The sequence below is a fragment of the Bufo bufo genome, chromosome 2, assembly GCF_905171765.1.
Source record: "Bufo bufo chromosome 2, aBufBuf1.1, whole genome shotgun sequence".
Taxonomy (NCBI): Eukaryota; Metazoa; Chordata; class Amphibia; order Anura; family Bufonidae; genus Bufo; species Bufo bufo.
Genome location: NC_053390.1, coordinates 136,371,673 through 136,385,994, shown reverse-complemented (window position 1 = coordinate 136,385,994; position 14,322 = coordinate 136,371,673). Strand labels below are relative to the sequence as shown.

The window sequence follows — 14,322 nt, the reverse complement described above, 5'->3', positions numbered from 1 at the left end:
CTGATTCTTGTCCTCCAGACAAGTTGTTTGTTCCTGCTGAACTGCGATACAAGGTGTTCAAGGAACATCATGATAAGGTCCTTGCGGGACATCCTGGAAGCAAATACACCATAGATCTTATTTCCCGGAGATTCTGGTGACCAGGGTTGCGCAAGGGTGTGGAGGGTTATGTGACAGCTTGTGAGACCTGTGCACGCGTGAAGGTGGCTAACACTTGGCCTTCAGGATCTCTTTTTCCTTTATCCATCCCGTCTCATCCTTGGATGCATTTGTCCATGGACTTTATTACAGATTTACCGAGTTCCTCTGGGAAAACTGTGATTTTGGTGGTAGTGGACCGCTTCAGTAAGAGGGCCCACTTTGTACCGTTACCTAGCTTGCCCAATGCCAAAACTCTCGCTCAGGTTTGTATCGATAACATTGTGAAACTACATGGCATTCCCTCTGATGTGGTGTCTGATAGGGGGACGCAATTTGTTTCCAGGTTTTGGAGGGCGTTCTGCTCTCGTCTGGGAATTCAACTGTCTTTTTCTTCGCTTTTCATCCCCAGTCGAATGGTCAGACAGAGCGCACTAACCAAAACCTGGAGACCTATTTAAGGTGTTTTGTTGCTGAGAACCAGGATGACTGGTCCTCGTTCTTGTCTCTAGCCGAATTTGCCTTGAATAACCGTAGACAGGAGTCCACTGATAAGTCTCCATTTTTTGGTTTTCAACCACAGTTTGGTAGTTTTTCTGAGACTGGATCTTCTGGGATGCTAGAAGAGGAGAGATTCTCTTTCGCCTTGTCATCTATCTGGCGGAAGATCCAAGTTAATTTGGAAAAGATGGGTGAAAGATATAAACGGATGGCTGACAGGAGACGTATGACTGGTCTGGACCTGTGTGTGAGTAATTCGGTGTGGTTGTCCACTAAAAACATTAAGCTGAAGGTACCATCTTGGAAATTGAGTCCAAGATTTATTGGCCCCTACAAAATCTCTGTGATTGTCAACCCGGTGGCGTTTCGTCTGGATCTTTTGCAGACCTGAAAGATCCATAATGTGTTTCACAGGTCTTTATTAAAGAAATATGTGGAACCTGTGGAACCATCTCCATTGCCACCTTCCCCTGTCCTGGTGGATGGCAATTTGAAGTTTGAGATCTCTAAGATTCTCGACTCACGTGTTCTTCAGGGTTTCCTCCAGTAGCTGGTGCACTGGAAGGGATACGGTCCCGGGGAAAGAATGTGGGTTTTGGCTACTGATGTCAGTGCTAGCCGCCTGGTGAGGGCCTTTCACAGGGCACACTCAGATAAAGTTGGTCCGGGGTGTCCGGAGGTCACCCATAGAAGGGGGGGGGGGGGGTACTGTCATGCCTTGCCCTGTGAACGTGCGGAGGTCTGTCAGACTGGCTGCACATGTCTGACTTCTCTGTTTGTTTTGATTTGGGTTTGAGCTGGATCCACCTTCCCTCAGGCTTTTTATCCCTCCTTCACCCAGTGGCCTTTGCGGGTTATAGTTCTTTCCTTATGAAATCACTAAGTTGCATGCAGCTTCTGTCTATCCCCAAAATACATTCCCTTTTACTTCAAATTTGGGAGATTGTTTTCCCTTACATATTTTTAGATCAAAAGGAGGAATGCAGTGTGTTTTTAAGAAAAATAGAAACCATTCCTAAGAAAGTATTAGTGAACATATCCTTTCCCCTTTGAGTCACTCTGATGCTTCTTTTGATTTAAAGTGATGTAGGGAAGAACAGATCTCTCAGGGTCCTAATACGATCTTCTCCATCCAGGCATACAGACAATAGCGCACACATGCTTGTGCATATGACTGTATTCATATTTCATCCCGCAAACTACAGAATTGCAAAATACAGATACCTTTGTTGTGTGCTCCACCGTTTTCTCACTCCCACTAGAAATAACTATTCTCGTCCGCAATACGTAACAGAATAGGACATGTTCTATAATTTGCGGAATGGACATAGGGATGCAGACAGCACATAGATGACATCTGTGTAAATGAAAGGGTCTGTGTACTGCCTGCATGAAATGTGGCTAGCACACGAATGAAAAATACGGTTGTGTGCATGAGGCCTAAGATGCATGTTTTCACACACACACATAAGCAACTTTCATGCTCTTTTTACACACAAGCATACGTTTATATGCAATAATTTGTATTTTTCTCCAGGCTGCAATAGTGACGTATTGTTGAGCTTGCAGCCGTCAAATTGCAAACACCACTGAGACCAGCAATTGGCTGCAGCGGTATATGGGATGTCACCACTGCAACCACAACAGTATATCAGTGTTGTAGCCTTTGGAAGAATAGGAAGTGGTAGTACTGGATTGGATGGATTGGAGAGGAGTGGAAAGGTGAGTTTATTTTATTATTTTATTCATGTTCCTGCCATTGCCCCAAAAAGAAATATAATTCGGAAAACCAGTGTAGCACACTACTATTTTATGGTACTGCATTTATGTTTCTACACATAAAGGCACACTTTTATATACAACATGCACAGGCAGGCGTTTTTACCCACATAAACACACATTAAAGCTTGGGCTACACAGCATCATTGGCCTGTGACACATGTTGCACAGCAATGCGGTGCTACAGTTAAGTGAATGGGGTGACTGGCGAGTCACAACCCCATTCACTTTCATTAGTTGCAATGTAGCATTGTGTTGCTGCAATTTTTGGCCGCACAGTGTGTGTTGTGAGCCAAAGTTGGTGTGTAGCGCAAGCCCTAACACACTTCACAGGCAGGCACATTTTTACACAAGAAGGCATGGTTTTATACACACTTTTACACAAGAAGGCATGGTTTTATACACACTTTTACATATGAAGGCACCCTTTAACACTGCACTACATACTGGACAGTATAGATCTCCATTACCTACTTCATATGGTGGCCCTCTCTGGCATGTGTATTGGGGCTGCAGCATCCTCTCATAGCAGCAGGGCTCCACAGTGGTGTCAGCAGTGCTTCCATACTGAGTAGGAAGGCTGATAAAGCGGAGGAGAGCCTGTGAGTACTTTTAATTAACAGGGGTGCATCCAGCCAGCACTTTCTGTCAGTGAGCTTATATCCATATGTTCTGATTTTCACAAAAATCATGGGGAAAAAACGTTGCATTTTGCCGCGATTTTTGTGAAGATCAGAACATGTGGATATAAGCTTGTTAGCTCACTGACAGGGAGTGCTGACTGGAGGCTCTCCTCCGCTTTATCAGCCTTTCTATTCAGGAAGGAAGCCCTGCCTGTACTACAGCTTGGGGCAGCATGGTGGGCTCCTGAGTGGTTGACATCTTTGTAGATTGCAGCAGGGGATCATGGATATGTTCAGGGGGCAGGGCCCATGTAGGCAGGAGGCGGGCCCCTCCACACAGCTCATTGACCGCCACCTGTCTGCAGCTCAAGGAAAAAGTTTTAGTGACAGTGAGCTTTCAAACATGAAGGCTCACTTACAGTACAGGGGTGAATTTCCCGCCTCCCCGGTGGGCCAGTCCGATCCTGCACCGGTGTATTCACCAATGTGCCCACAGAGTTTAAACAGAATCTGTCACCGTGATTCTGGACTTCATCAGTAATGCCCCTGCCATGCTGACACAATGGAGAGGACTCCTATACACATGCACAACAGTCCTGACAAAATATTTTAGTGCAGCTTTAAATTCTGACAGCAGGAGAACAGGGGGCAGTAGGACAATTAAAACAAAATAGTGATATGGACTCTTTATCTTCAGTACTACTAATGTATTACTGCAGATAATAGTCGAAGATTGGGAGGACAGATTTCTTTGAAGGGGTTATCCCATAATTAGGGATAAGCGAACCCGTGGAAGTTCTGGTTCGCCGGGTTCTGCCGAACTTCAGGTCAAAGTTCGGGTTCGGGACCTGAACTTGCCCCCAAACCCCACTGAAGTCAACGGGGACCCAAACTTCACTTTATTATTTTCCGTTATAACATGGTTATATCGGAAAATAATAGCATTCTTAAGGCAGACTGCAAATCAATATGGCCATTTAGGGGTTAAAAAAACAACAACAAAAACAACTCACCTCATCCACTTGATCGCGCTGCATCAGCTTCTTCTATTTTCACCTAACAGGACCTGCCAAAGGATCGGTGATGTGCGCCATGACGTCGCCGCGCTCTCCGATGTAGTGAGGTCATCACACATATCACAGGTCCTTTGGCAGGTCCTGTTCAGTGAAGATAGAAGAAGCTGCTGCAGCGCGATCAAGTGGATGAGATTAGTTGTTTTTTTAACCCCTAAATGGCCATATTATTTTGCATTCTGTCTTAAGAATGTTATTATTCAGATATAGCCATGTTATAACGCAAAACAATAAAATCACCCGAACACTGAACCTGAACTTCAGTGAAAAAGTCCGGGTTTGTGTCTGGGTACCCGAACTTGGAAAGTTCGGTACGAACCCGAACTTTGCAGTTCGAGTTTGCTCATCTCTACCCATAATTAATGGAAAAAAGGAAAATCAGCCATCATATAGTACATGACAATCTTTTTCTAACAAAGCTAGAGCCAGGTCTGCACCTCACATGGATCCAGAGATCTCTCCATTCATTGCTACAATTACTATGCTAGATTTTTTGCTGGTGTGAAAACTGCAGACTATTTTCCATGGGACATTCCCTTTAAGAATGCAGTAAGTTAATGGAGTGGTAAGGAAGCAGAAAACGAGCAAGCTAAATCATGGAGATTCTTAAGAAATTGGAAATTTAAGCAATGGGTATTCTGAAACAAAGGAACGAAGAATTAAGGAATATGCTGTAATCGGCACAGTGAAGGCAGCTGTCTTGTGGCTGAATGAATATTCATATGAAGGATATCAATTACAGTACATTGAGGAGCTTATGAATAAAACAAGAATCTAATGAATATCTTTGTGGGTATGTATCAGTAATGTCTTTGATTATTAACAAATCAAGCTTGCTGAATGGGTATATTCATCGTGCTTAGACACATCTACATTCAGGTTTCACATTTTAATAGAAAATGTGTAGTAAAAAGAGTTTTCCGTGTTTGTTTCATTTGTTACTGTTACATCGTTACTTGGGTTGAACAAAGACAAATGTCCATTAAGTTCACATATTTTCAAACCCAAATGGTTTAATTCAGAAGACAAAAAAATTAAATTGTTCCTGGCCTCATAGAGCCACCAGATAATTTTCCTGCACAAACTTACCAGCACAATTCCTCTAGTTAATTATAACTCCATACTATTAGACATTAGAAAAATCTCAGTTTTGTCATACCATCTTTTATGGTAGCACATTCAAAAGTCTGACTACTTTACTGTAAGGGACCCTTTCCTATAGTGATGATGAAATAACCTTTCCTCCACAAATAGATGATGTCCTCTGGTCTGTTGCACATTGCTAATGAATAGTTTATTCAACTATTCACTGTCTGGACCTTATAAGTACTCGTCTATATAAATAAGGTCACCTATGTCATCTGCAAAGTTTTCCCATCCTTTCATTATAAATGAACTGTCCTTGAATTGTCTCCGGCTCTCCATTATTTAGCCAGCTTACACATAATCTGTACGGGTTCAATATTATTAAAGCACTATTTTGTTATCTCCTGTATCTACCCCAAAAGTACATTTGCTTTCACAGCTGCCGCTTAGCATTAAATGCTGCTATTTACTCATTCAGCGTACCAAAATACTACTATTGCTTTTGTCATCCTTTTACTGAATATGTAGTGTGATAAAGTGCATGATAGAGGTATGGTGGGGGTTTGTATTTTACCTGGTGGTTCAGTTTAGTTGGGTGAGAGAAATTCAGAAATGGTGCTGCATTAGCAAGGCATAGCTTGCTGGAGATTGTTTTGTTTAAAGTTGTATGGGCTGGATTTCTTTGGACTGGTAGAAAGGTTGGCAGTGGGAGTCTCTCAGTCCACACCCCTAGTCCACTACAGATATTACCTTTAGCTGAGATCACAGGTGAGGTCAGCTGGGCTATAATCAAGGAGGGATAAGATAACCCTCTGTGTGTATGACTGGGGGGAGGAAGTGACCCTACAGAGAGGGTTGGACCCGAAGACCCTGTGTGTAAACTGCGTTTTTTGAGTCAGGGAGAAGACCTCTGTATTAGACGGGCAGGTGTTTATTTTGGTTTATGTTTATGTTTGTGCTGTGCTGAAGTGCCAGAATAAAGCACCATTTGGACTTGAGCCCCGTTGTCAGAGGAGAAATCTGTGATTGCGACCCCCTGTGAGAGAGTGATCCCTTACAGTAGCCATCCCTGTCACGACCATGGTTATGGTCTTGACTCCTGTAACCGCATGCAGTTGCCTCCGGTCTAGGTCTGGTTGTCAATCACAGGTGGGGGCTGAAGTATGTAGCCTCACCTGTGGTTGCCGCTGGCAACATTATTTATGTGGCAGCATAGCAGCCTGAGCTGTTGCGTGGCAGCTTGCTATGTTGTGCATGCGGTTGCACCTGGCAACCTGTCTATGTAGGTGTGCCTTGTCTCTGTTTTTGTGCACAAGGTTTATTTATGGGTGCACGTCCCCTTTAAGTGGCTGTCTTCCCTTCTCTGCTGTGAGAAGGGTTAATTCCCTTCCTAGTATGTGAGCACTGGGTGTGTCTGTGTGGGTGTGGCTACATGGGATATTTAGCCTCAGTTGAGACCTGATGTCTGAGGGGTACTCCAGCCTTGTTTGTAAGCTGGAGGCACCCTCCTGGTCCCTTATACCATCTGCCAGTGAGGGCCACCCTTGTGGTCATAAATGTTTATATGTGATGTTAAGTTGATGTTGTTTTCCTTTCATGTTTAATGCAGCTATGGATCTGGGTTCCTGTGTGTGTATGTGTGTTTGCTGTGTCCATTTATGTATAGTGTGGACATCAGCTGTGAGCACGGGATCCAGTCAGCACGGCTGTGGCAGGTAGGTGTGAACTAGTGTAGCTCTCCTGCCATATCCATAGGCTGTTCTTGTTCCTATCCCCTTGCAGCTTGGCCACTTTAGACTCCTGTTTCTCCACGTCCAGGAGGAACGGGCTGTCTACCAAGCTCCTAGCTCAGGGATCTGCGGAGGGTTAGTAGGGATCCGAGGTTCTGGAGCATGAGCCCTCCTACCATCAAGGTCGGCTCATGCAGCTAGGAGTCAGGGTCAGATTAGGGATGCGATAGGAGGTGACCTGCTCCCTAATTCTGTGGTCCTGGCCAAGTAGCGACCTACCATCTCCTGGCATCGCACGGCTGACGGTTTCCCCTATCCTCAGCCGTGACAATCCCATTACCATGGTCTAGGTCTTTACAATGACACATATTTGATTTCTTCTACCATTTACCCACACAGGTTACCATCTTTTCAAGAGCTTTCTGTAATATTTCACAATTAAACAAGGCTTTAAATATTCTACCTAGTTTTCCACTTACAAGGGTCTACACGGAAACATTTATGGGGTATTCCAGTTATATAACGTTATCCTCTATCCACAGGATAGGGTATAACTATTAGATCAGTGGGGGTTCTACCACTGGAAACCCCACCAATCACGAGAATAGGGTCTTGTACCCTGTGGAGCCACCCAAAATAAATGGAGTGGCCGTGGACTCAATTCACTTCTACAGGACTTATGGAGATAGCCGAGAGCTGGGTTTGGTTAGAAGCACCAACAGAAAAATGATGAATACACAAAGTAAACATCCTGCCAAAATCCTCTCCTGCTCAGTCAATGTGAAGGGAAGCAGAGAAAAGAAAACCAGACATTGTGTGCATAAATATGAAGTGTTCGAGGTACTAAAAGTCGATAAAAAATGATTTGGGGACCAGAGAGCCCCTTTAATAAAAATAGGGAAAAAAACTGTGCCCAATACACAACCTTGTGCTGCACCACCGCTAACTTTAACCCATTTTGCCTACATAAAATTCAAGGCTACCCTTTATATTCTTTGAAATGGAACGTTGCCTCGGTCCCTGCATCTGAGATGTCTATAGACTGTTGTAAAGCACAGCCTTAGATGATTTTCATAGTCCAAATCCACCATTGCTAATACTCACAATTTCCAGGTTTGCAACTTTATTATGTGATATCAAGTTTACATTTTTTTTTACGGAAAGTGCAGTTGTCAAGAGATAAATCATTTATCTTACCTGATCATCTAGAACTGTCAGGTTGTAAATGAAGATTGACCTCCCACTGAGGAATGTGACGTTTCCTTTAGCTGGAATTAGATCTTCATCAGCTGGATTGGGACCTCCCTCAATCTGCAAAAACATATGAAACTATAAAATAATGTGCATGGAGATTTTCTTAACAATGAGTGTCTCTTTAACCTACAGGATATAGTTGTCTAATGAATATGAATCGGAGGAAAATTTAATTATTTTATCGTACTTAGATTCTTCTTTTCGAAAAATAAACATAAATGAAATTTTCAATGTTCCTAAGATGTATGAAGCTACTGGTAAAATCTGTAAATTGATAAGATATGTAACTGACCACAATATGTACACTATTCACAATGCAGAAAAACATGCATAAAATTAAAGAGAAATGCCTGCAATGTCCAGTTTCAAAAATGTATTGATCATCTCTTATTGATGAGGGAACCAGCTTAAAGAGAGTGATCCTGAGCAGGACAACCCTCTTTAAGTGTGGTCATCATACAATTTTGGGACATCAACACAATTCTAACATTTTTGGCTCTATACACCACCACAATGGATTTGAAATGAAATGAACAAGATGTGCTTTAACTGCAGACTGTCAGCTTTAATCTGAGGGTATTTACATCCAAATCAGGTGAATGGTGTAGGAATTACAACAGTTTGCATATGTGCCTCACACTTGTTAAGGAACCAAAAGTAATGGGACATGATAATAATCATAAATCAAACTTTCACTTTTTAATACTTGGTTGCAAATCCTTTGCAGTCAATTGCAGCCCCTGAAGTCTGGAATGCATAGACATCACCAGACGCTGGGTTTCATGCCTGGTGATGCTCTGCCAGGCCTCTACTGCAACTGTCTTCAGTTCCTGCTTGTTCTTGGGGCATTTTCCCTTCAGTTTTGTCTTCAGCAAGTGAAATGCATGCTCAATCGGATTCAGGTCAGGTGATTGACTTGGCCATTGCATAACATTCCACTTCTTTCTTTTAAAAAACTTTTTGGTTGCTTTTGCAGTATGCTTTGGGTCATTGTCCATCTGCACTGTGAAGCGCCTTCCAATCGATTCTGAAGCATTTGGCTGAATATGAGCAGATAATATTGCCCGAAACACTTCAGAATTCATCCTGCTGCTTTTGTCAGCAGTCACATCATCAATAAATACAAGAGAACCAGTTCTATTGGCAGCCATACATGCCCACGCCATCACACTACCACCACCATGCTACACTGATGAGGTGGTATGCTTAAGATCATGAGCAGTTCCTTTCCTTCTCCATACTCTTCTCTGCCCATCACTCTGGTACAAGTTGATCTTGGTCTCATCTGTCCATAGGATGTTGTTCCAGAACTGTAAAAGCTTTTTTAGATGTTGTTTGGCAAACTCTAATCTGGCCATCCTGTTTTTGAGGCTCACGAATGGTTTACATCTTGTGGTGAACCCTCTGTATTCACTCTGGTGAAGTCTTCTCTTGATTGTTGACTTTGACACACACACACCTACCTCCTGGAGAGTGTTCTTGATCTGGCCAACTGTTGTAAAGGGTGTTTTCTTCACCAGGGAAATAATTATTTGGTCATGCACCACAGTTGTTTTCCATGGTCTTCCGGGTCTTTTGGTGTTGCTAAGCTCACCGGTGCGTTCCTTCTTTTTAAGAATGTTCCAAACAGTTGTTTTGGCCACGCCTAATGTTTTTGCTATCTCTCTGATGGGTTTGTTTTGTTTTTTCAGCCTAATGATGGCTTGCTTCACTGATAGTGACAGCTCTTTGGATCTCATCTTGAGAGTTGACAGCAACAGATTGCAAATGCAAATAGCACACTTGAAATGAACTCTGGACCTTTTATCTGCTCATTGTAATTGAGATAATGAGGAAATAACACACACCTGGCCATGGAACAGCTGAGAAGCCAACTGTCCCATTACTTTTGGTTCTTTAACAAGTGGGAGGCACATATGCAAACTGTTGTAATTCCTACACTGTTCACCTGATTTGGATGTAAATTCCCTCAAATTAAAGCTGACAGTCTGCAGTTAAAGCACATCTTGTTTGTTAAATCCGTTGTGGTGGTCTATAGAGCCCAAAATGTTACAATTGTGTTGATGTCCCAATATTTATGGACCTGACTGTATATACAGAGATACGACCACAGCACTCTTCCAAAAGGGGCTTGCGTGGGTGCACGTCCCAGAATGATTTTTTCCACCCCCAGAAATGTATATAGATCCTCAATTTTTAGTTTGAGACAGCACACCAACTGGTCTTAAAAAAATAGTTTTTTTATTGATTTCTGAACATCAGTGGTACATGTTATAGCAATGTTTCAGGCCCAAACTTGGTGCCCTTCATCAAGCTGTATGATGCAGATGTCCGGTTTCACGGCCTGAATATATATACAGTTGTGTTCAAAATAATAGCAGTGTGTTTAAAAAGGTGAATAAAGCTCACAATCCTTCTAATAACTTTTATTTCCTTACACACAAATGCAATGGGAACACTACACATTCTATTCCAAATCAAAACAAAAAAAAGATCAAATTTGTGTTGTTCCTCTAAAAAAAAATAGAAAAGTGAGTATTAAAAATAGCAGTGTTTGTATTCTTCTTTACAAACTAAACATTCACTATATAAACTGAAAAATGTTTAAAAATTTTGCTTTCCTTTGAATCACTTAACTAATATTTAGTTGTATAACCGCTGTTTCTGAGAACTGCTGTACATCTGTGTTGCATGGAGTCAACCAACTTCTGGCCCTGTGAACAGGTATTCCAGCACAGGATGATTGGACTACATTCCACAGTTCTTCTCTATTTCTTGGTTTTGCCTCAGAAACTGCATTTTTTATGTCACCCCACAAGTTTTCTATTGGATTAAGATCCGGGGATTGGGCTGGCCACTCCATAACGTCAATCTTGTTGGTCTGGAACCAAGATGTTGCACGTTTACTGGTGTGTTTGGGGTAGTTGTCTTGTTGGAACACCCATTTCAATGGCATTTCTTCTTCAGCATAAGGCAGCATGACCTCTTCAAGTATTCTGATGTATTCAAACTGAACCATGATCCCTGGTATGTAATAAATTGGCTTAACACAGTAGTATAAGAAACATCCCCATATCATGATGCTTGCGCCACCATGTTTCACTGTGTACTGTGGCTTGAATTCAGTGTTTGGGGGTCATCTGACAAACTGTCTGCGGCCAGTAAACCCAAAAAGAACAATCTTACTTTCATCAGTCCACAAAATGTCTCTTTAGGCCTGTCAATGTGCTCTTTGGCAAATTGTAACCTCTTCAGCACATGTCTTTTTTTCAACAGTGTGAGTTTGCAGGGGCTTCTTGCAGATAGCTTGGCTTCACATAGGCATCTTCTAATTGTAACAGTACTCACAGGTAACTTTAGACCTTCTTTGATCTTTCTGGAGCTGATTTTTGGCTGAGTCCTTGACATTTTGGCTATTCTTCTATCCATTCGAATGGTAGTTTTTCGCTTTCTTCCACGTTTTTCAGGTTTTGGTTGCCATTTTAAAGCATATGCGATCATTTTAGCTGAGAAGCCTATCATTTTCTGTACTTCTTTATATGTTTTTCCCTCTCCAATTAACTTTTTAATCAAGGTACGCTGTTCTTCTGAACAATGTCTGGAACAACCCATTTTCCTCAGAATTTCTGAGAGAGATACACTGTAACCAGCATGTGCAACATTTGCTGCCTTCCTTCGTTAATAAGGGCAATAATTGCCACCTGTTTTTCAAAGAATGAATGACCTCACTCATTGAACTCCACACTGCTATTATTTTGAACATGCCCCTTTCAATTAGTGATTTAATTACAGAGAATCAGCAGCATGCATGTCATGACTGTTGGGTCTGTTGGATTTCTATTACTTTACTACACCTGCTAGTAAATTATTTGCCATGTAGAAATATCATTTCTACCAAAAACAGTGGTTCATCAGGTTAGTGATGTCTGACTGCTATTATTTTGAACACAACATATTTGTATGAATATCAAAAATAAAGCTGAACTATCTGTATATTGTAACAAACATTGCCCACACTCTGAGTAGAAAACCATTTGAAAGGAGAAAAGAATGTTTTAGCAATTAATGACAATGACAAGTTGACAAAACTTATCCTCAGACAAATGGAGCTGAACTTACCTCAAAAGTCACGGTCACGCTTCCGTAAGTGCCTTTCTCTCTCAGAAGTGTGACAGGCAAGGACTGGTCTCTACCCCATGGCTCATTCACTGTGATGAATGATGACTGATTGTGCAAAAAATAAATAAATGAGAAAGTATTAAAAGCAGCTCAACCATTAAACAAGGAGACCTAACACACAGACTTAAAAGTGTTACTGCACTTTGAAAAAACTTTTGATCAATGGAGGCATGAGTGCTGAAACCCCCTCCGATAGGTAGAACGAGGAGAAAGAAGTGCTCACATAACACGTTATCTCTCATCACTGCAAGAGGCGGGCTCCATAGAACCTTTATGAGTTAATCTCCATTCCATCCTCTCTTAGCACTTTGATCCCCATCGATCAAAACCAGTCAGATGCAGCCTCAGCTCATCTGAGACCAAAGGAAAACTCCAAGGAGTAAACCCTGAGATGGTACGTGGATAAAGAACTCTAAGAAGGTTGAGCAGCTGAAATAGGAAGTGCAAATGTTTAGCCTCTGGACCCCCATAGCCTTGATTAGTGTACTTACTACTCCTGGCAATCTTTTCCTACACATGTGACAGCTTGTAGTGTTGCCTTTTGAGTTTGCACCTCGCAGCCAGAAACTGCAGACATAACTAAAGAAGTTGGATTACGGTGCACCCCTCAGCTGGGATGGAATGTGAGGCATAATGATGTATAAGACTGTATTTGAGAGGAGCTCCAGAGAAAACCCCTCTTTTAACCAACATTTGTTGGAACACCGTTTACTAAGTTTTGTGCCTCCATCTTGTGTGGAAGAGTTTGTAGCTTTCGCACTTCAGTAAAGACTCTATTTTGTCTTCTTGTACTTCGTCTGCTTTGCTGGTTTAGACCAAAATGGGTAACCTCTCTGATGTCCCTGATTACTGTATATGTTCCTTAACCTACCGTGTCCTCTGCTGCTGCTCTGTCTGTCGGTAACTATTCTGCGGACATCACCTGAAGCTTAACAGCAGCCAAGTCCATCGTGCCTCATGGTGAGCTCTGGGGAAAACCTGTTTTAGCACTTAAGGCCCACAATACACAACTGTGGCTGCAGCTGAGTCCGCTGAGAACGGTGCCTTTGGCCAACAGTGTAATATGTCTGGGGAGCTCCCAACTCTTCCTAGACATATTACGTCGGGTTGAGAAGGATAGGGGGAATTGAATATTTTCAGACAATCCTTTTGTTCTCCCAGAAGATAAGGTGCCACAGAAGTGTTTTGCAGTGGCTTTCTCCTCTCTCCTAACTGAATACATTGAGAGTTGGGAAGGAATCGGGACAGACAGCTGTCGGCCAAATGATTGTTCAGCCAACAGCTAATGAATGTGTATGGCTTTAGAGTCTACTAATCACAGCGGCCAGCGCAAAGTTTAACTGGGGAATTTTTTTTTGTGGACTGGTATGTTAAAGCATGGGGACCACTTTGTTCTTATTATTGTTTTCTTTTAAGCAGTGATGTGACATTGAGTATTGTTAGCAGACTATAAGAATCTCAGGAGTGCAGTTGAGACAAGATCCCTAATTGAAACCAATGTCTTACATGAGGTGTTCTGTTATCTTTCCCAAATACTCATTAATATTTATGAAGCACTACAATAGACACTGCTTCTGGGCAATAATGTTCAATCTCAAGACAAGTAAATGGTAAAGAACAAGGATTAAATAAAACATTCCCTTAACATCTTCTGAAGTCTGCATTGATGCATGAGTCACCTCGGTAATTACAATGCGACCTTCAAACCCTCACAGTTCCAAACAATCTCGCAGGTAAGTTATTTGATTACTTAATATTCTATATAGCGTATCATGCTTAGCCTCCAAATTCTGTGCTAATTAATGGGGTTATCTAGAGGGGAAAATTGTATGCAAAGGGATTAGCGTAGGTTAAAAAATAAAAGAAGCATTACTCACCTCACTGATCCCCGCCACTCCAATTCAGATGCTTACTGCATCCGCCACTGGTCACTACTTCCTGGTCCCATGTCAACGCACA

At 42.1% G+C, this 14,322-nt stretch overlaps 1 protein-coding gene across 1 annotated transcript in view; it reads right to left on the bottom strand.

Annotated features, from left to right (window-relative positions):
* The window catches only part of ADGRV1 (adhesion G protein-coupled receptor V1), a 574,752-nt gene that overhangs the window by 479,665 nt on the left and 80,765 nt on the right, over positions 1 to 14,322 (bottom strand). The window contains exons 6-7 of the mRNA XM_040419646.1: positions 12,304 to 12,408; positions 8,128 to 8,241 (exon numbers count right to left, since the gene is read on the bottom strand). Of these exons, the coding sequence (XP_040275580.1) occupies positions 8,128 to 8,241; positions 12,304 to 12,408 (219 nt within the window). The remainder of the gene's footprint in view (positions 1 to 8,127; positions 8,242 to 12,303; positions 12,409 to 14,322) is intronic.